The sequence below is a fragment of the Varroa destructor genome, unplaced genomic scaffold, assembly GCF_002443255.2.
Source record: "Varroa destructor unplaced genomic scaffold, Vdes_3.0 BEIS01000003.1, whole genome shotgun sequence".
Taxonomy (NCBI): domain Eukaryota; kingdom Metazoa; phylum Arthropoda; class Arachnida; order Mesostigmata; family Varroidae; genus Varroa; species Varroa destructor.
In genome coordinates this window covers 27,916,918-27,939,853 of record NW_019211456.1, presented here as the reverse complement: position 1 = coordinate 27,939,853, position 22,936 = coordinate 27,916,918, and the positions used below count along the sequence as shown (strand labels likewise).

Below are 22,936 nucleotides of genomic sequence, written 5' to 3'. Positions count from 1 at the left end.
CGCAAACCATGTTAACTGTCACTCCCATCCTTCATACTGATTCAGAAGCTCGCACGGATCAGTCACTTGAAAATCACACACTAGCGTAATTCAAAGCCGATCGAGTCGCGGCATTCTTAACTGTTAACGGCAAACACATAAATGACATATATTGTTCTGCTCTGAGGAAACTAGTCTCACATGCAACAAGGAAACATACCAATTTCCCTAGACGCGACTTAAGTTAAACTAACTACGTAAATACCGTACACCTTAAAGATAAACTGCAAACATAGCACGACAGTCGTACCGTTCAATGAGCCAGTATTCATATACAGGGGACTATAACTACTTAACTCTTTATACATTGTAAAATTCTAAATTTTTTTTTGCCATCGGAATTCCGTTAAATTAAATTCCGTACAGCTATTTAGGCACTATTTTCAAAAAGAAGGTTCTGCGGGATGATTCATGCGTTTGGTGTTGTTATATATTTGTATTATTTTGGAAGTAACTGAGTGTTTGTGAATTACACATAGAAAAGTTACCTAGCCTTCAAGCTCTACTTACTAAACACAAGAATGCGTTTTTGCAAAAAATCGACTGGTACTCGTAATACATACTACGTTTGTGAAAGCATTTAAATGGTCTAGGCAGAAAACAAAACTCATTTAATACCGAGCATTATAGTGTTGTATTCATATTATGTATATAATCAAGGACCACACGCAGTAAACTCCTTCTCTCGCTGCACTCTCTTCATAATACGCTATATGTTTCTTCTCTCCGACAACCTCCTTCATAGTTGGCATTCTAGAAACGCACCTATGGCTTTATACTCGTGCATAGCTTTCTACAGTTATACGGCTTCGTTTCTGCTGCCTATGATCTCTACATAATTGTAGACCAATAGCTTCTGCTAAAGAACACACGGTCTCTTATAATCCAATTGCATCAATATAAGTCCGCATTCTGCCTTTAGGAATGGGATTTCCATTGAAACGCTTTTACCAGAGCACTTCCCACAGTACAGCTCCGTTTCTGTATATATATTGTGATGAAAAAAAACCTCAGTTCCGTTCTTATTACCGAAACCCTATGATTAATAACAAAAACCGCACTTAAAATATTTGTGTATACTCTTAGCTTTAAGGCACTATAGTGCAAACGTGCTGCCTGGAGAAAGTAACTAATGCTAAGAGATAGCGAAAACCTTCCTCAAAAAGTCTAGCACAGCCCAACTTATTTGTCATCATCAGTCGAAAAGCGTTAATCAGTTACTCCAGTGATGGTGCCTACAAATCGGATAAAGTCAATTACTTTGCAAATGTACTACAAAAAAAAATAGGTTGGAAAAATGTTTAGTTTTAGCCACTTTCATTTACTATAATTTTATAAAAGTAAACACGTCTTAGTCAAAATAGTGTCTTTTGCTTTCTACAATTCTCCCCTGTCATTCTAGTAGCTGATGTGTTCCGCGAAAGAAACTGTCCTTGGAAGCGATCCACTTGTCAACCCATCTGCAAACATTCGCATCTGCGCTGAAATGTTTGCCTTCCTGACTACGCTGCATTGACCGAAACACGTGTTAGTGGGATGGAACGATGCCCATGCTGTACGATGGGTAAGGCAGAGCTTGCTATTGGAGGCAAGTTAGAGCTTGCTGGGTCACCTAAGCATTTCGCAGTGTAGCGTTGTCATCACTATTGCATTCCGTCGCCATTTGGCAGGCCAAGGCCGTTGTCTGTCAATTTCGTGACTCAGACGGATGTCCTTCTGCAGCCATCCTGGTCTACGTTTTTAAGTATTGTAAAGAACCTATTTTTCATCGCTGGTGCAGATCCACCCACTGTCCTTCCTTTTGGATTTTTCTTAATGCATGCAAACGATTAACGACAGTCGTCTGGATCACTTCTAGCTGTACAGAGACTTCTCGGGTAGACTGCGCCACATTCGGCTCAAGGAGTGCCTGCAGTTCGGCGTCGTTCCCTTCTTGAGGCCATCCGGATCGCAGATTGTCGTTCAAGTTAGTCTTGGTTTCTGAAGCGGTTAAACCAGAACTGACAAGTTGTAATGCTTACTGCACGCTGACCTTCGACCGTGCAAACAATTCTTTTTGTCTCGGCCGCACTTTTTCCAGCGCGAAAATAGTGGAGAAAACAATATCGAATATGAATTTTTTCGAACTCCCATGATCAGCACTTCTACTGACAACAGTTCGATGAAAACAACACGCGCGTAAGTCAAAACAATTTTCAGTGGAAAGTTTCACCTAAATACGACGATCCGAGACTAACGCCATCTGTCGGCTCCAACGGGAACTTTTTGTTCTAACAAAAATTAGGAGTAATAAAAAACGACGCTGTAGGCCTTTATGTCTAGAGTTAAGCCCGATATCACCGCGATATCACCGTTATGTTTTCCGGCTCCCGGCACGAAACAAAGTCTGCCTATACTTTGGTTCAAAGCCAGACCACAACGTTACGATAGTCACTTCAAGGAGCAAATTTATTGTTTTTTATCAACAACATTCAACTAAAAACATTAACAAACTATGCGCGAGTATTTTTATAATGAATATATATATATATATATATATATATATAATTTGCATATATATATATAGGTAATTTGATGTTGCAACCTTTTTTTATAAAATCAGGTCAGCTTTGAGTGAGTTTGGTCTACTTCATATATATTCAAATAGGAAGTTTTCTAAATACGGTGGCCTAGGAATTCGCAGAACAAAAAACCTCCGAGTCTGGCCAACACTCAGTTTATTCTGTTCAATACACAATAATGATAGTAATGATCATTATGCCATAGCAATAGTATCTGTGGTAATGATAATAATAATAGTAATAATATAGTAATGTATAATATAACGTGTGTATTCTTAGAATTGCTTTTACCGTGTCTTCACATCGGCAACTCATCTTTCTCGTTGTTCTTTTCACATACACATCTTACAGACGTAGTAATAGGTATAAGATAAAGAGGGAGACGACAAATCACTATGGCAATATATGTATACTATATCGTTTCATATATATATATATATATATATATCGATCTCTGGAACTTAAGCATTCATCGTTTAGTTCTTCATGAGCAAATCGGTGATAACCATCTCCTCAGTACGCTGTAATAATTCGTCGCCGCTTAACGTCTAATCAGCGTTAAACAACCTTAATCTATTTGGGCTACCACAGCAATTCTTTTACCTCTATGGCAAGTCAAGCTAGCTCATTGATTTTGCCAGTAAAATTTGTTGTTAATTCAAGTTCCAATGTGTGCTATGGTATGGTTGTTTGATTGAGGAGCCAGTTTGCCTAATCTACTATGCGACACGCTACATACAAGATGCTGATAAAATGATGAACCCTTTGACGCTCTCGCGCACTATGATACATAGTAACGGTCTAGGTCATACACAGAGTTTATACTTAAACGTTTACATGCGTTACCACTTCATTCTGCAGTAGTAGTACCACTAGCATTTCGTATAGGCATTTCTTGCACAGTTAAGCGCTTCATTATCTTTATTATTCATGCATCCACTGTCCCCTACTGATTTATTCTCTCCTAAACTTTCTCCCAGTGTCACTAAAATGAGTGAATTAGGAAGAAACAACAATATTTTGCTGCAATTCGAACGTGTCACTGGGCCCGATATGAAAAGGCCGATAATCTGACCCTTCGTCATCTACTCCAATTTTTTTTAGCGTTTCTAAGATGTTAGCGTATGTCAGCAAATTGTTGTGTGCTGTATGTGGACACAATCCCTCTCTTGTATCGTTTCTACACCTCAAGACGAACGGGCTGTCCTGGTGGGAAAACATGTTTTCAGACTGCGATTATTTGCTCCCCGTTTAGAAGACATCAGAAGATGAACAGCGATGAAAAAGAAATGTTTACACTTCGCAAGCAACGGTGCAACGCTTGCATCGGTTCTCGTACTCTAGGATTTCGCATATGTATATCTCTTTTATTACTTCTCATATTATAATCTTGTGTATTTATATATGTTTATATAGCTTGCTTTGTATATATATATATCGTGTAATGATGCCTCCCCGAATGTCATTGGGCCGCTGTACACTGTGGCACGTCATCATAGGGTCTCGTAGAGTCCAGCAGTCAGCGTACGGCAGGCTTAAACTGCATACCCCAACAGCTTCGCTGTTGTAGCGTGACATCTGTATTTAACAAGGTTTAATTTGATTCGATCCCTTTAGATGCGCTATGAAGTGAGCTAAACTTTGGTAAATTCTATTGGGGATTATCCATAACAAACTCAGAAAGATTTATTAAGGTGTTCATGAAGTGCCGCTTTATAAATTCAGCGTTAGGCCCCATTCCCTTGACGATACTAACTCTGCCTGGTAGCTTTAAGTAACAGTATTTCTCGCTCATTTATCAGAGAAAAGTCTCATATAGATACATTATCATTGCATACAGGATACAGGAAAGCTAACAGTACAGCAAACTGTGTTACATCATGGGAGTGTCTTTTGGCCTGATCATGTATCCGTATGCTAAACACTAGTCATCAATAAAGTATGTCAATAATATACGGATGTGATCGCTGAACCCAATGTTTAACCCTACACCTTTCAGACACTGATGGCATCCGTAGACAAATGATTCGTTTTATTCGTGCGTATTCTTGGTCCACGTGAACACGCATACACAGTTACATGAATCGAGTACTTTTAGTACACATTTCGTTTTTAGAACAATGAAGCGTGGTGGAAGTTCGGTCCATTTTATAGTATGTACGTATCTCATATATGTATATAAATTTATTCACGTACTACAATATTCGCATAGACAAAGGTATCCTTGAACCTTTTTTCACATCAAGCTCATTTACAGGAATTCCTATTTTCAAACATCATTTTTATACGCCACTCAACTCAATGCAGAAATTTAATTACTCGAGTAACATTTGAAGCCAATTATCTGCCAGTGTCAAAATAAAACGTCTAACCAAAGAGGTGGCAGTACAAAATTAATATCTATCATTTACATTCATTGGTCACTATTTGCCATTGAAGGCGTATCGAACTGCAAAGCCTACTCTATGAAGAAATCCAGTCTTACTGTGGATACCTGTAGTTCGCTAAGCCTTATATTACTAACCTTATAGTTAATAAGCCTTATTCGATTGCGAATTTGCTTTAACAAAATATCGTCGTCTGAAATCCAACAACTAGCCCAATGCGAACACAAATTAGGGCGTACATTTTTGCAATATTGTGTTTATGAATCGCCGTTTTCTAGTTCAAGAATCCTCATAAATGGTTTTGGATATATGCAAAAAATTACTACAAGTAATGTCAAATTCAACCAAGCCGCCTTTTCAGAATACTCTAGACTGGTTTTTTTTTCGGTGATATCATACTGCTGTTTGTGATCTATGCTGCAATCATTATAATTACTTCTATTAATTTACGTTGATATTATTAATCCAGTTCACGCGGTAACCGAGTGGACTACCAAAACTAAAATCACACTTTCCGGAACTAGTGTGTTTTCGTAGTATTTAGATATTGAGCCTTTATTGTTTAATAGCATATGTACATTGCGCGATTCGTATGTGCCACAAAAGCTGCGTAACCCGTATCGCAGCTCCCAGGCCTACTCCAAAGCGATTTTTGTAGCCTTGGAGAAGAGCTCAAAATGGATGAAAATGTTTTTTTTTTAATTAGTAATAGTTTATGGTGATGATATTGATGTTTTCCTTTTTTGCCTGATTTCATACTTAGCTTTACCTATTATTCGGACTTCATTTTTTTGACAGCCTGACCTGAGGCTGGTGCTGTCCTCTTAATGCCACCCCCGCGGTGGTTCGAGCTATTCATGTTGTTGTCCTGGAGCCACCTCACCTGTGTAGCGGGTCCGTAGCCCTTTTCGTTGCGTGCGGCAATACGGAAAATGATTGCAGGCTTGTTGGACGTGTCAACGTGCGCACTCACCAAATGGTTTTGACTGACGGTGCATGCCGGAGCCTGACCAAAGTAAACGCGAACAAAAGCCAGTTGACTCGGGTTGGATGATTTATCTTGCGGCCTTACAGCCAGATACACCGAATATTCTTGAATTTCGCCGGCGGTGTTCTGCGGAGGTTCCCACGATAGCTGAGCTCCGTTCGGGCCTTTACTGATCTTAATGTTGGATGGAGCACCTGGGAAACCAGGTAGACACGTCTTGAATGCTGACACTTCACTAAATGATCCACGACCGCAGGCATTGATCGCAGCCACTCGGAACTTATACGCGGTGCCAGGCTGAAGTTCAACCTTGAGGTAGCTGCTGAAATCTGTCACTGTTGTCGTGTCGTCTGAGATGGCTTGACCGCTCTGTGGAAAGTTAAACTTGGACACAAGCATATTTGTCTCTGTAACTACGCCCACATCATACCATACACCTGATTGTGGCGTTGAGGGCACTTCAATAGCAGGTGGTTCTCTAGGTTCGCTCTTAACGACTGGCGCTGACAACGCGGCAGAAACAACTGGCTCAGAGCCAGCTGTGCCATTTTCGTCCTTAATTACCTGCGTGATCGAGGCGACCGCAGCATCCTGTTGCTGTTGGCCAGGAATAGCTACCTGCGAGACCAGTTGCTGCTGACTCTGTGGAGCTTGTGGAGGCTCCTCGGCAGCTGGCTGTATTGATGAGATCGCAGCAGATGCTAGTGTTGCAAGGGGATCTGCAGTCTGTGCGGTTGTTGCAGGCGGTTGTGCGCTGACCTGACCGTTTGCACCGACAACTGCGGCAGCCTCAGCGGCAACCAGAGCATCGGCAGCCATTTGATTCTGAAGTTGGTCTATAAAAATAAAGCACCAAACAACCATAAAAAAGAGACAATAAACTTTATCGAAATAAAAAATGACAGCTTGTTCGTGGTGCAACAAAGCCTATGTATGTACAGAAAAGATCAACCATTGTAGCTCTGTCAGCCCAATGCATTTCAATATAACCAGAAATCTATAACCGACACAAACCCGACGACTGAAGTACACCATGCCCACTTACAAACATACAACCCTATGGCTAGCTTACTTACCGTCTTCAATCGGCGGGTCATCAGCACACATCTGTTCAGGCGGCAACGCCCCAGGATTCTCCATCGCAAGCATCTGAGCTTCTTCTGGCGTCATCTCTACTTGTGGCGGCTCACTACTTGCCCCTTCAACAACACCAGCGCCAGCTTCAGCACCATCTGCGGCCTCAACCGCAGCAACAGCCGCCGCCGCCTGCATCTGCGCCTGAGCCACGACCGCAACCAACGCAGGGTCCTCTTCCGAATGTCCTTCGCTTAAGGCAACAGCCGCATCGGCCATCGCTTGACCAAGAGCATCAGCCTCTTCCTGTGTCACCCCTTCGACATGAGTAGCAGCGGCAGCAGCAGCTTCAGCAGCGGCAGCCGCTTCGGCTTCAGCAGCTGCAGCTGCTTCAGCTTCGGCTGCGGCAGCAACTTCAGCGTCACCAGCAGCAGCAGCCGCTGCAACAGCCTCGGACAATTCAGCGCTTTCGGCAGCAGTAACTCCAGCTAAATCTGCTGGAGTACTAGAGCCTTCAGCAGTGGCTGTCGAAGTGAGCTCCGTGCCCTCGGCAACTGAATTTGCAACGAGATCGCTTGCAGTCTCATCAGAACCGGTTGCAGTAGCTCCAGCAAGTTCTTGTTGGGCTTCATCATCTGCGGCGCCTGAAAGGACGGCTTCGGCGGCTGCAGCTGCAGCATCCGAAGCCGCCACCTCCGCATCTTCGTCCCCTTCGACTACCATAGACTCAACACCTTCGATGCCTTCCTGTGGGTCATCTGCTTCGCCGGGTTGTTGAGGTACGGCCTCTTCTGGTATTGCCCCCGGTGGGATTTCCGAGGGCGCTTCAACCGCGCCTTCGACGCCACCTTCCGTCGGTTGTTCGTCCTCGGTCATAACACCCATCTCGTCGGTCGCTCCAGGAAGAGCGATTTCAGGTTCGGATTCAGAAAGCGAGTTCATACTGCTGTTACTTCCCCACCGCGATAGACGTCCTTCGTCATCAGTCATAACGGCTTCATCATTGCACGCACGAGTGTGTTCGGGATCAGGATGCTGCTGATGAAGCAAATGACTGGTTTGAACCTGTACTGTGGTCTGGGGCTGATGATGGCTTGTGGTAACCACCTGCTGACCCGCTTGTAACTGAACCTGAGGTTGGCCCTGCACAACTGTTACGACCTTTTGGCCGGCCGGCTTAGGCATCGTGATTGTGATAGGCTGACCGGCCTGACTCATGGTCGTGGCCGTGTTGCCTGACAGAGTAAACGTTTGTGGAGCCTGGTAATAATAATTTATAAAAAAAATATATCAGCATCATATGATACAGGAATTACTGGAAAAAGGATTGATCAATACTTAAGAACCAACTGCAATAACGCATATATTAGAAAATTGAAAAGTAAATGGTGCAATAAAGAGATTTCAAATTAGCTAGTCCAAAATTATTCACACACTCACCCTGACGGCTTGTCCACCCTGGCTAACGACGATCATTTTGACCCCTTGTTTCTGAGCAGCCCCGGCCTGTACGGTGGTGACTGTTTGGGCAGATTTAACAGCGCCAGGATTCGTCACAACAATAATCTGCTGAGGCTGTTTGACGCCACCGGTAGTTAATACTTTCTGCGCCATTGGCGAGCCTTTCGGGGCGGAAATTACAATCGTCTGCTTGCCTGTTCAGCAACACAGAGCATTCCATAAGAAACACGTCAGAGATAGATTAATCGCAATACTAACTATTAACTGGTGAATCTTACAAAAGGTGGCAATAAAATTCCTTTGGTATTTCTAGAACGCGTCAATAGTTATGGACAGGTTGACACATGTTGATGAGCGCTTTGATACTCGACACATGATGTCGAAAAATGTAAAAATGTACATAACTATCAAGGAGCATCGGCCCAGGTTACCTTTACACACGAACCTTTGCCAGACGTTGTAATTGTTCCAGTACCTACACCGACAGCTGGCTTGGCCACAGTGACCATGCTGGATGGCAGCGTTCGAATAATCGTAGACATTTTCTGCTGGCCGCCGGGCAACGACAATATCGTTGGACTTTGCTGGCCCTGAATAATCTTGGTCCCAGCTGGGGTAGTCCCGCCAGCTTGTGTTGTCACAAGCTTGACAATCGTCGTCCCACCACCAGCCTTGCTTGTCGCCTGCACGTGGGCAGTCTGTGGTGTTTTAGTGCCACCTGGCTGGATTAATGACACCTTAGGAACTGTCGCAAGCGTAACGCCCTGTTGGGTCTTTACGAGAGTCACAATCTGTGGTTGCTGTTGTCCTGTTTTTGCAACACTGACGCCTCCGGTAACCCCCTGAGCGGTTCCAACATTGACCCCCATGGGATGGTGATGCGCCATAGTAGTCACTGTATGTCCGGCCATCATGGTCCCGCTTGGTTTATGTACGGTAATAACCTGCTTGCCTCCCGCAGCGCCAGGTGATTTCAGAAGGGTGGTAGGGCTAGCTAAACGGACAGTTTGCGTGCCACCTGCAAAATAAATATTTCAAATACGTATAAATAAACATCGTAAAAATTTTAAACACATACAGTTTACACTTAGCTAACTCACAAATTCCGAAGGCCGCTTATAAAAACATTTATCAATACTGACGCTACACTTACGTCTTTCAATGCAAACACACCTCATTCGACACGCACGATTAAACTCATTGGTATGCAAACTCATTGATTTACTAATGTGAGCAATTTATTTAAATATAATTAGGCCAACGAACTTAAATAGCTTACGTACCTTGCAGGGATTGTTGGCTGACTATCTTTACTGGTGTCATAACTTGACCAGTTCCGGTCTTTACTACCTGCTGGCCCGTGCCGATGACACGAATCTGCTGCGAAGCAGGTGCTCGTGAACGAACCACTGTAACCCCAGGGGTGGCAGTGCGGGCGCCTGGTGTGGCCACGCGAACTGTTGACATAGGGGTACGAGGGGATGGACCCCTGACAAGCTGGCCAGGCGATACCAACCTGTATGAAAACGGCCAAGTGTAACAATCACAATGGTATGCTAAATGACACCAACAGTACCACACACTCAAACTGAACATTTCAGTTTGTATAAGTTTCCTAAGTTTTCAGCTTACCTAGCTACAGTAAGACAAGAAGGCACAAAGGGCGCTGACTTCCCTTCTATGATCTTTATCCTTCAGCTCCATAGAGACTAGCTCACATGTGTCCTTTTTGCGGAGATCAAATTTACCTTGTATGAACTTTTGCGGCAGAAAGTGGCGTAGTGGTTGTAATAGGTGTTACATTAGTCTGCGCGTGAATCTTTTGTGCCGTTGGGGTGATCTGCATCGTTGTTGGGGTAGCTATGTGTTGAATCTGTGCCATAGGCTGAGGTTGAGCTTGTAAAGGCTGCGGTGGCGGATGCACTTGAGGTTGAGGCTGTGGAGGCGGCTGAGGTTGCGGGGGTGGAACTGCGACCGCTGGCGGCGTCTGCACCACAGGCGCGGGAGGAACAGTCGTTGCTGGAGGTGGCGGTGGAGGTATATCGTATTTCTGAACTTGAAGCAAGTACTGCTCGGCTGTCGGTACGGCACCCCAGCATACTTCAAGTGTCGTCGTCGACGCACGAACAAGCTGGACACGTGTAGGTGCCGCTGGCTTTTCGCTTTCTAGGAACCAAAGATCCTTGCAGCAAACCTAGGACACGGAATAACAACAGAAACGGATACACTTCTTTTTTTTTAATGGCATTCAAGGCAGCCTTGCATTGCTCTTCAACATCTTCCAGTTTCAATGGATAATATTGAATTATTTAATTTCCTACACATTCATCTGCTCTGGAACAGCTGCTCCGGAGCTTAAGTAAATCATGTAAAATTCAAAACATTTAATGTATTAGTTCGAAAACTTTTGTGTACTTTAAAGACAAAAAAATATTCGTTTACTTAATTGGCCATTACGTCTGAAGGTTTTGTTTTGACTAGTTTCCTTCATTGTTTCGTAGTCAGACCTTTTACCTGAGCAACACTAGCTGCGTTAACTACTTCACGAAAATGGAAATCGCTGAAGGTTTCTCTATTTAGAAAATGGCGTCAATTTTAGAAAAGAAGCCTTGTCTACAACAATTTTTCTTTACAAAAAAATTCCAAGAGTCTAGGTCCCTTATCTAGCACAAAACATGACGAACAACACGATTATTTCTTGATCTCAACTACAAGGAATTGAATACTCCTGATGGCCAGTACCTTGTCATATCTCACGCCTCTTTCCTCATTCAAATTCGTTGACTCACAATATGATGATTTTTGATGTCATGATAACTACACCGATTTTAAATTACCACCTAAAACCTTCGTGTTGCAACATTTTCTCGTATTGCATGAATATAAACCAAGATGCCGCAAAGTTTATTTAAAGGTAGGGTTTCTTTGAACTATGTATATTATTATTACAGAACTATAACGGTTATCCAATTCGTTATCATATTTTTAGCGGTAAATAGGTCAGTTGAAAACCTAGTGATTCTTTTCTAAATATACCTGATTATTCCACGCCTTACGGTACCCATCACGACCCGACCATATGAATAGACGCGAGTTAATAGCAACAGCGCAATGGCCAGCTCGAGCCCTTGGGGCCGTATCCTCGTAGCACTCCATATGTAGGCCTTCCCAAGCCATCGATTCAAGGTTGAGTGACGCCAACGTGTTGGTACATTTCCACTCCTTCTCGTGCGTCGCATTCTTCGAGTCCTCCATTACCAGTGGGACCCAACCGCCAAAAACAAACATACGTTGTCCAATTAGTGTGGCCGAATGAAGCGATCGTGGTAGGGGTGGGACACCGCTTACAGTCGGTTTGAACCAGGCCATTGAGTCGACGTCGAGTAACCACAGATCACCCAGTCGGCAACCACTCATCCCACCATAGACAATCAAACGAGCGCGCTTATCCTTCATTTGATAGGCAACCGCAGTATGGCTTTCACGAGGTGGCGGCGGAGTTCCAGCTACTGGCGGAACATCCCAGTTCATCACGGAGGAAAACGGACGTAACTCGAGCGTGTACAAATCGTTGAGGTAACGAGGAACGTTGTTCTTCGGATCATCGCTCTCGTTAGCAAGTCCACCGAACAGATAAACCTTGTTGCCTATTAATGTAAACGAGTGACCTAGTCGTGGGCACGGTGGCGGTGCATTTTTCGGCGGCCGAGGCTTAAGACGTTTCCATTCCCAGCGCGACGCCTGCAGCTCGTACAGTTCATTCGAATACTTGCCATACTCAACCATACCGCCGAAGACGAGGAGGCGTGTATTGTCACAAACGAAGCCATAGGCGGCGCAACCGGGCGGTACATCCCCCTTCACAGGTGGAACAAACCATTGGTTCGTTGCTGCGAACAAAAAGAAATAAACTTAATTTACGGTACTATACAGGCCTATACGAGATAAATCTATAATAAAAAGAAAAAGGTTAATAGACGTTTTATGTTCATTTTATTAGCGAAAGGTGTAAACGCCTATGCTCGTAAAATCTCATCGTTGCCAATTTGTAATCAAACAGGACCCTAAACACCAATTAATAGCTGTTCTTTTTCTTTTGGTGCAAAAACTGCGGGTTTGGTCAGTAGAAGCGAAACACAGGGTTCATCATTTACCAACGGCGTTTCATATTTCAGTACTCTCTACAGGTACGTCTACATATGCTCTAGTTTATATTAGGCTACGACATGTCTGTAAAGAATACATATTCTTTACAGACAGTCGTAACCTAATTTTTACGCTAGTGCTATGACAATTTAGTTGAATGGTGCCACTATGGTGTACTTATTTAGAATTCGGCTTTTTCGTTGATTTGGCCATTGGTTAGAATGATAGTCCCCAGGCTGTTTTTGTTTTGTTAAAAACTACTACATTGTTTATGCTACAATACGACTAGATAAAATATGGCCAGAACAAAATTGAGTTCTGGAAATTAGCCAGCTACTTCTTGTATGAGTGGCACGCACAGCTCGGAAGAGGCTCTGTTTTGGATGCGGGTTTTTGACATAAATGGCAGAAATCATCAGCTTCAGATCTGGACTGCCGACGAATTGACTACCACGACTCATGTGGAAACATATCATTCGAAATTTCCGCTTGCAAAAAGTACTTGTTCGTGCTGAGTGGAACCCTCTATGGGTAATTTATAATACCTAAACAACATCTAAATTATTGTCAAGCTACCTATGGCTTAACTACGGATTACGTTCGTTCATGACAGACGAGCACACGATACTTATTGGTGTAAGAACTAATATGGCACTTACAGTTGTGTACAAATCGGGAGTTTAGTACGATTAAAGAGCGTTTTCTGTTAAAAGTTTTGACCTTACATCAAATGACTGGTGACATCTAATAAAAACGACGTGCATGAATTCAGACCCCGCTGCTTACGTGAATTAACAACAGAGAAAATAAATTAACAGAGAAAATAAATATATAGAACATTTTTATGCTTAGGTTTTTCAAGTAGCGGTTTTCTCATCCGGTAAGGTTCGGTTCACATAAAAAGCAAGATACGATTATAAGTACAGCCTGCAATTACTTCCCTAGTGACCAGTAACTTAAACCTACTATATATTATACACAATATACAACAATCATAATCATCAATATTTTTATTAACATTCCCAACCATACGCCATGTGATCGTACTGTCGGCTCGCGCCATTCTCCACACCGGCGCCAATGAAGTTCCAAAGCGCATTGACAACAATGGTGGCTGCAACGCGCTGCTATCGCATCTGCGGTCGCTCAGTCCATCTTAACTCACTGCAATAATCGAAGACATTATCGAGCCCGATTTCTACGGTAGAATACTAGTCGTTAACGTTGGCGCCCACTCTCGATGTAGCGGCAGCAGCCTAAAAAAATAGAACTACCAACAGCGGTAGGTGGATATCCGTCGTTCGGCCGACAGCAACAGCACTCGTAGTAATCGTAGCATGAGACCAGATCTACAGCGACCACTGTCTGCTTAATATTACCAGGCCTATGTTAACAGCATAGTCAGGCCAATAGGCTCGAGCGCTGTGCCGACCTGTCGTTGCACGCGAAAGTCCCGTAAACAGCATATATACGCGATAGATGGCTACGAAACTACAGCGGTTATACAAACTGTAGGTGGCGTTTAGGCCTAAACGCTCTTATAGTGGACCGCCAATAGGCGCCTTTCCAAGGCGGGCGCCATACTTGTTGTTGTTGTTGTTGTTGTTGTTGTTAGTCACTGTTCAGTCGGAAGGAGGAACGGTGGTCAGGCGGCGACAGGTCGGTTAGCAGGCGGTTAAACTCGCACGGGCAACTGGGCTATGGCTGATTAATCGAATTCAGTCGGATATTGACGTTTCCACCGGGTGTCGATCAGCATTACAATCCCTGCCATGGCAGCGATACACAACGGGTGTTCTGAGCGCTTGATAGAAGCGCCTCGAAATATCAGGGTTCCGTCCGCCAGGGGACAGCGCTATAGAGTTCTATTGGCGCAGTGGTGGCCGCCATGTTTCTACCACTGGCGGCTAACCTAACAAAAAGAAAAAGTTGGCCAAAAATAGATTTTGTAGCATTTTGCCAAGTCAACAAACAGGTCGACGTGACATTTTATTAACGGGCCGCGTTGCTTTCTCAGCTGGAAGTATACGATAGAGCCAGCTGTGCCGCAGACAAAAGGCGACCCGGTGGGTTCCCGGCCATCTTCCCTAACTGACTACAGTACTTACTTGTGTTATAGACGTGAAGTTCGTCGACGATTCCTTCATTACCACCGCCAAAGACGATCATAAGGTCCTTAATCGCCACTGCGCGATGTCCATGACGGGGCCGAGGCGCTGGACCCGACGTATTTGTAACTTTTTTCCACTTCAGGCAGGGGGTCGCCATCTTGGCAACACAGCCTTCTGAGGAGCTGAGCATTGTGGGATCGCGCGCCGGCATTTCGAGACGCCAATTTTGCGTCACACAGAACGTTGGCTGGTTTTCCAATAACGTTAATAGTCAGCTTAAAACAAAAATTACGCCACCATTTTTCTTGTGAAGAGTTCAACACAACGAATAAAACATACAATTTGTGAGTTTTAAACACAGCCCTCATAAGTGCGGAGACCAAACATGGCGGCGTGGGGGCGCTTCAATCGCCCGCGATCATTTGAATGCTTAATTTCGATTATAATAGTGCATCCTTCACAGGGGAAACGCACAATTCACGCATGACAATTGAATGCATTCAGATCTATAGTGGAAAAACAAATCGATTCGTAGTCGCGCCAGTTGTTAAAAACGCTGCTATATTGTCGAAGCCCAAACATAATAATATTGTTTGAATACTGCCTTCCACTAAACTTTAGTCTCTGCGTAGCCCGCGCAGATTTGAGTGTAGCATTACAAAACATACGTCGTGCCGGCAGACCTGAGAAAGTTGTGAAATCACTCTGATTGTTCGTTTATGTAAAGTAAGCAAAATTTATTTTTGCATATTTTGAAATTAGTTTAGTGCTAGGAGAAAGACTCTTCTACACAATTTGTTTGTGGATTATTATATCTGAGAGAACTGGTTTGATTACGATATTATTATTCTTGTTAATGTTGCATATCACTGTCAGTTGTTCGTGTTAAGGTAAAACTCATAGCCAATGCTTGCTCATGGAATAGCCTGAATTCAGATAATGGTATCCACTTACTATACAGGCGATTAACGATTTCTTATTATTTATATTCACCATTGTTCACTTAGCCGGGTTCCATTAAAAATCGTTCTTAAACTTGAAATGGTATCTTAAACTATAGATTACGATTTCAAGTAACTAGAATTTGTGGATCCTCTGAGCGATATACATTTAGGAAGTTTGTGATTCACCGAAAAATGCTGCGGTGCATCTTATGTGTACTGTTTTACTACGTTAATATACAGCTCGAAAGTGATGACCAAGCAACAGTACGGTGCGCGCTTTTTGTCCTTTCTACGATTTTGATATGTGATTGCGTGATGCATGTGAATGCATCGTTCAAAATTAGATCTGGTCATTGTTTTCATTTAGTGACTAACTTTTTCAGTTCTATTTTTTAACTATTTTCCATACAAAAAAAAACCTATTATAAGACTAAAATAAGCAAGCATTTGACCGCGTTACATCTTAAGCAATTTTCGTATCAAAGAACACAAATGGAGAAACAGAACCTACAATTATATTACGTATTTTTGTGTTTGCAATGACTCTTTTGTAGATATATTGTTTTTGCGAGTGGCGCGGATTTAGACCAAAGCATTAAGATGACGACGACAAAACCGAAGTCGGAAATGAGCCCTGAAGAGTTGGCCAAAAGAGAAGAGGAAGAGTTTCAAACAGGGCCACTGTCTGTGCTTACCCAGTCAGTCAAAAATAACACTCAGGTTCTTATAAACTGTCGAAACAACAAGAAACTTCTCGGAAGAGTCAAGGCGTTTGACAGGTGTGCCAACTAAATGACTGTTTTGCTAGATTACGACATAAATGATTATATATAGATATATAGACATATATAAATATAAATATAAAGACATAAATGACATTAGGACGTAATTAATCATTACACCTAATTAAAAGGGTTCTCCCTGAAAGCGTAAGCTTCCTGTAAACAATGATGCGTCTATTTCTGCTTACAGGCACTGTAATATGGTTTTGGAAAACGTTAAGGAAATGTGGACCGAGACGCCACGGAGTGCAAAAGGACGCAGGGGTCAGCCTGTGAATAAGGACCGTTTCATTCCGAAGATGTTCCTACGTGGTGATTCAGTTATAATCGTCTTGAGAAATCCGTTGCAGGCAGCTAAGTAGGATAATAAGTGAGAACAATTTAAGGTACTTCTGGGCTTCTCATAAAGAACTTGCTCAGTGGGAACTGCTGTTGTCAGGAACAACTTGTGTTGCCTTCTAAATAAAGGCGTCCCCTGTATATTTATATCAAATACTAAATAAATTGGATATGCTGTTTACAAAACTCACACTCGTTATTCTTTTGAATGCTATGAGGGCTATAGTGAAGCTATGTGCATTCATCTGAAAACGAAAATTAGTAAAAAAAGCTTTTTGGTTTTTATATTAAGTTATAAAATTGTCCTGCTTCGTATTAGAGGAACACTGCGAAAGTTAACGGTTATCTACTTTTCACTCTAGTAAATTTAGCTCACGTTATACGCGGATAAGATCCGTATTGCTGTCTGGTAAAAGTAGTTGCTTCCGTGTAAGAGTGTAGGAGAAACCGAAATCAGACTAAAATAAGAAATACGCTGTGTGTCGTACTGTACTGTTTTGTTATGTCTGTTTCTTCAATTAGAATTGTTCATAAAAATATTCTTTGATTGACCGGCTTTGCCTGGCGTGTTTACACGCACTTTTCAATACAACGATAGCAATCCACACGGGTACTATATATTACAGATGTTATGCTGTCGTCAAAAGTGATTCCTAATGGAAGTATCGAACTTGAGGCTTGAAACATTTATCTATGTTACCACTGGCATCTCAACGCAGTGGTGTGTATTGAATTTTGCTCTAAATTTGACTAGCTTTAGAAAAATGCGCATAGTCAGTTCAAGTAAATTTAAAAGCAGAGTATCTGTTTTTTGTGCTTGAATAGAATTCATAGAAAAATTAGTACTTAAGAGCTTCATTTTGACTGCGATTCTAGCAAAAAAATAGATATTACTATTTAACCGTTTAACTAAAGAGACAACTGCGATAATTCTCTATTCGAGTGATAATAACGGCCATTGTGAATTTTTAAACTCTTAAATATCAACCACTATTGCTTATGAGTTAGAACAACTTCGTTTATTTTAATGTTCAAGGGTTCTTAACAGTACGACATGCTATGGTTGAAGAACGCGAGTCGAAGGCTATGTTCAGAAGCTTCCTTTCTATTGGTACACTGCAAAACAACTACTTAAACGCATCAGATCTTGCAATCCTGCAGCGTAGTAGCTAGAACGTAGTAGAAACTATGACCGGCGTATACAGGCAAAGCAAGTATGACCTGAAAAACCTGGACAATTACAACAAAATTAAACATTTATTTTCCGCCTGCTCGGAAAGTCAGTTTTAAAAAAGGAACTCTAAATAGTGCACCTATCAAGAAAAGTTTGTGCAGAACACACATGTGTCGTCTACAGTCCCATCTGTAAACGATCTTTCTGTAACATCTATAAACACCGAAAATATTGTTTTCTTCTAAAAGAAGCGAGTCAATTTCGAAGGAGAATGCGTGTTAGTTCGAAGGATTTTTTTGTTTAAAGCCTGAAATAATTATTGTGAAAAAGCCGGAAGTGAGATGACGGAACTTGTATAACACAATAGTTTAAAGACGATCTTACTTTATTAGCATTTTGATGCCTTTATCTTTGTATGGATAATGTGCCGGAATGCTTGTCATAAGCAACGAGCACGTATTTTCCGTTGAAAGCGCTTCGACTATAATAACATGATAGATTCACATGTTACCTTCGTTTTTTTAATTATCAGACATGTAATAAAACATACTTTATTGTTATTAGACTTTCCAGTCTTAATCCATACGCTTATTGAAATTTTTTTTATAATATCATCCATATTGTGTGAGTCTACGTCCTGATAGGAGCCAGCCAATCGCACATTCAGTATTTTAGGCTTGATTGCACCAGTAATTATGGATATAAATATTTTCACCTTTTGTCGGTAAAAGACCTTGTGCACCGGCATACGCGATTCACTTGATACAGTCCAAGTATCTCTATTCGTTATTGACTACGTCAGTATAATGAACAGACATTATTATGGACATAGTAGAATTCAGCAACTGATAAAAGGTACATCGTCTGCCGGATTGCAACTGTTGCTAGCTATTCTCCACTTGTATAAATAAAACTGCTATGCCAGTGCAAATTAGCAGTATATTCTATGACTGGGCGATACACTATTGCGCTCTTCCGCGATTAACCGACTCGCGGCCGGCAAAGGACCTACAGCTGGAGATTTCTTGTTAGAACTGAACTACTTTACTTCAGTAAGAAAATTATTGTCTTTTTAGTGCGTGAAAACTAAGTTGTACAGATAACAAAGATGCATATTGTTGGCTTTGACTGTGAGCGATATTCACGGTTAAAATTAACGGTATAGTGTGTTTCTTTAACGTATTTATTTATCTTTATCGTTTCGAAAAAATAATTACGATTATAAAAGAGAGGATTTATTAAGTATAATAGTTAAAATACTAGGGGGTAACGTGCCAAAAGGGACCGGAATTAATCACTAGAAAACTATACCAGTATGTTTAAAAGGATTTTAGAATCTATAACTGCCGTAGGATAAGTGGGAAATTAATACCAGAAAGATTCAGCACAGAAGATTAAGTTAATTAAATTATCGAATCAGTCTGAGGTAAACTATTGTAACTCTAACTTAAGTGTCTAACTTCACTGGTGCATGACACATATGATTATAATATCATGTGTACAACTTCAAGATGGATAGAATATCTACTTATATTCACACTGTTTTCGCCCATCGATACTTCGCGCGGTGTAGGATTATGTCTTAATTAATGCTGCTGTTTTAGCTTTAAATTGGCGTTCGATACAAATCATCAGCATTGCTTCAGGCGTACTTCTGGACGCAAATACAACTTGTACCTAAGTTAGCATTACAAGGAACCCAATGGCTGCATAGTCAACAAAGTGAACAATAGATGTGGGTCAGTGCCGCATAGAAATTAGTTTGAAAAATACCTAAAAAATGTAAGGTACATTCGTCCTTTATCATTAGAATCCTTAAGCGTAACAGAATAAGGCTCCTTACTGTTAGGCAGTTCTAGAGGCATTAATACGGTACAGTTCTGCCCGCCATAACTTATTGGTTAACGTGTTTCTTAGGAACACGTTGACTTCTAGATTCGTATCCAAAAATACGTACACTTTGTTTCGAGCTGAAAGCCTCTTATGGGATTCCTAACGGCGATGCCATACTTCGAACTCGAAACATAGATGCAGTTAAAATAGAATAAAATACTGCTATGAGATCAATGAAGAACATCTGTATTGAAGTGCTGTGAAATAGCTTTGTCGAAGGACGACGTTTCGTTGATAAATCATAGCGGAACTTGCATTAAAAATCTGCACAATTCGTAACGAATGGTAATTCTTGCTTTTTATTAGCCCTTAACTTATTCACGAACAACTCATTCTTATTATTCGACGTGATCCAAGCTTACCCATTTGACGGTGTTTCACTTACTGTATAAGGCATCTGTAGCTCAAACTCCAAAATTCTTCAATCCTTAGGCTTTATACGTAAAACAAAATTTTAAGTGGTGATGTAATTCTAATGAAGTGTGTGCATGTGTGTAGCGCGCCGTTTTTTAGCATATACAGATTTTCTCTTAATTTCATATCTTCTTATAGACACAGTAGATACTAGTGTGTAGGTTAAACCATTCTCCCGTTACAATTACGAAGCGAGCGCACGTGCTTGTTGGACCCGTTGGAATTTTAGCTAAAGAAAGAAGGCTTAGAAAACTTAATAAAACCAATACACTTTCAGAATCTGCAGCCATTTCATGGTTAATTCTGGGTACGTATTTACAAGTAGATAGGTATGTAGCATCATCTCTGAATACACCTAGAATTTTCTGTTCATACAGAGAGTAAATCTCTAATAATGCATAACCTCATACGTACCATCTAAATTTAAAATGTACACAAAAATGTTCTAGTAATTTTGCTGCAAAAATTTAAGACGAAGTAACGTGACGTCAATGTTTATGAAATTGAAAACAACTTTCACGTAATAAAAAACTGGAGAAAAAGTTTTTATTACGGTGGAAAGTCTCCTATATTAGGGAAACTAATGGTAGCGTGCGGTGAAGACCACGGACTAATCTATATACAGTATTGGTTGCACAGATAGATCGTAGAGCGCTCGCGGCTATATATAATCTCCATAATGTTGTTTATCATATTTTCCAATGTAAACATCACTGCCATGCATATTGTAGTCGATGACTCGTCGCAAGTTGAACGGATTAATGTTAGCTGCGGCCTTGGCGTCGATTTTAGCTTCGATTTTAGTGAATATAGCTTTTGATACTGGAATGGCATCGACGGGAAGTTTGTAGCAGACCTCCTGTGGGACACATAAAAAAATAACTAATGCATTTATGCAAATGTCATATTATTGCTATGATAATACAAATATTTATATAATTTCTATAGTCAAGTTGTAGTGGTAACATTTTTCTGTGAACAGTTAGATTTTTTATAATATGCATTAATCAGCATGATGAATAAATACGTTTAGAGTTAAGACATTTCTAAAGCGAAAATATATTTTGCCAAAATTTAGAACATACAATACATTCACATTATAGACTGTATGACTGTCGTTAAAACTTCCAAAATACATAATTCAATTATGTTGTTGAGTTTCCGTGGGGTCCTAGGATCTTATTTGTACTAAAAAATTAGACATTTTGAGTTTCTAGATCTAGCGATACACTAATTCTGTTGATTTATTTCTATATCTGGTTTATCTATTTAAGTGTTTAGTTTATACAAAGGCTTTCCAACAATTAGGTGTTCACGGAAGTGCCAATAATCGTTTGGATTTAGTGCTAGAATTTTAGCAGCTTTTCATTGCAAAAAACGCTATACTTACCTGTAATAAGGGTTCAACTTCTTTGAAATCGATGGTGCCGCCAACTTCGAAGAGAATCCTCCCAGCCTTGACGGGTGTGACATAATGGTCGATGGCGCCTTTTCCTTTACCCATACGCTTTCCTTGGCCTTTTTTCGTGATGGGTTTGTAAGGTGGATCGATACGCCATACAGCGAATGCTTTGGTGAAATTCATTTGTCTGTTGATCGTGTTTCGAATCATATCAATATGTCCGGGTCGCAGAAACCCGCCACACAAGGTTATTACTCCATATTGATCATACAGTAGGCGATTGTTTACTCGTTCCGGCCCTGCAAAAGATATGGGAAAGCGAGCCTTCAATTAGAATTAGAATAAGAATTACATTATTAATTAAGGTTTTGTTAAATCTCAGAGAACCTTAATCTGTTGATTTTATACCCACAGTCTTCAAGCACTGGAAACGCCTCGCGAAGACTCGCATGCGAGATGTGCGTTTGTTTGTACTTGTAAACCATTTTCAATTATCTTTATCTAGTTTGTCAAATGTAAAAGATATTTTGAACAAGGCTCACAGCTCTCAGTTACTCAGCGCGTTTGAAACGCTAAATAGCAAAATAAGTATTCTCTTGTACGTTAATTTGTACGCGATCATTTGTTAGAGACACACACATACAGTCTTTCTGCTCTTACCGCGAATAACTTCAAGCTCTTTTGCTTCTTTCATCGCCCTGACCCCGAAAGGATAGACTGGCTGTTTTTCCAGCGTAGCGAGACGCCGTTCCGAAAGTGGAAGATCAATCGGGTCATAGGTGGGGGGTTCATCCCAACGTTTTAATCCTCGTACACTGGTCAGGCTCACTGTATTTAGAAAAGGCGTCGTACCGAAATGGCTTAAAAGTCCTCTTACTGATAAACCTGAAAGTCGGATTCTGCTCGTCATCTTCCAAAATGTGCAATGCCCATAAATGCGACACCGGACAACACTCACATCACTATGACTGACTAAATACAAACCAATAAAGCAGGTGCTATGCTTGTATTTCACATTTAGTCATCAAATTGATGTTGCCAGCATGAGTAAATCGTAGACACGCCTAGTATATAGTTTGTCGAGAAAACCCAGGAGATCCCAGAAAGGAACACAACTATTGTGAGCGTGTAGATATCCATTTCATATTGGCCGAACACGCAGAAAAACTCTACCCAAAGTCATATGCTACAATATCTCTGTTCTTTCATTCTTAATGTTTA

At 41.4% G+C, this 22,936-nt stretch overlaps 3 protein-coding genes across 4 annotated transcripts; 1 reads left to right on the top strand and 2 right to left on the bottom strand.

Moving 5' to 3' along the window:
- Positions 1 to 649: 649 nt before the first annotated feature.
- Hcf (Host cell factor) lies at positions 650 to 15,149 on the bottom strand. 2 transcript variants are annotated; one of them, XM_086985044.1, is made up of 9 exons: positions 14,765 to 14,904; positions 13,684 to 14,568; positions 11,547 to 12,400; positions 10,259 to 10,704; positions 9,794 to 10,026; positions 8,956 to 9,528; positions 8,490 to 8,704; positions 7,052 to 8,309; positions 650 to 6,811 (listed from the first exon to the last, which is right to left on the bottom strand). In XM_086985044.1, the coding sequence occupies exons 2-9, from the start codon at positions 13,691 to 13,693 to the stop codon at positions 5,760 to 5,762; spliced, it is 4,641 nt and encodes a 1,546-aa protein (XP_086841170.1). In that variant the 5' UTR covers positions 13,694 to 14,568; positions 14,765 to 14,904; the 3' UTR covers positions 650 to 5,759. The 2 variants fall into 2 exon arrangements, with proteins under 2 accessions (XP_086841170.1, XP_022653783.1); XM_022798048.2 differs by lacking the exon at positions 13,684 to 14,568 and having other exon boundaries at positions 14,765 to 15,149.
- A 166-nt stretch (positions 15,150 to 15,315) lies between these two features.
- SmD2 (small ribonucleoprotein particle protein SmD2) lies at positions 15,316 to 17,018 on the top strand. Its single transcript, XM_022797601.2, has 3 exons — positions 15,316 to 15,493; positions 16,266 to 16,490; positions 16,684 to 17,018. Exons 2-3 carry the CDS (start codon positions 16,312 to 16,314, stop codon positions 16,853 to 16,855), a joined length of 351 nt encoding a protein of 116 aa, XP_022653336.1. The 5' UTR covers positions 15,316 to 15,493; positions 16,266 to 16,311; the 3' UTR covers positions 16,856 to 17,018.
- Positions 17,019 to 20,834: 3,816 nt separating this feature from the next.
- On the bottom strand, positions 20,835 to 22,793 carry mRpL16 (mitochondrial ribosomal protein L16). The gene is made up of 3 exons (XM_022796879.2): positions 22,376 to 22,793; positions 21,704 to 22,014; positions 20,835 to 21,172 (listed from the first exon to the last, which is right to left on the bottom strand). The coding sequence occupies exons 1-3, from the start codon at positions 22,623 to 22,625 to the stop codon at positions 20,975 to 20,977; spliced, it is 759 nt and encodes a 252-aa protein (XP_022652614.1). The 5' UTR covers positions 22,626 to 22,793; the 3' UTR covers positions 20,835 to 20,974.
- Positions 22,794 to 22,936: the final 143 nt, after the last annotated feature.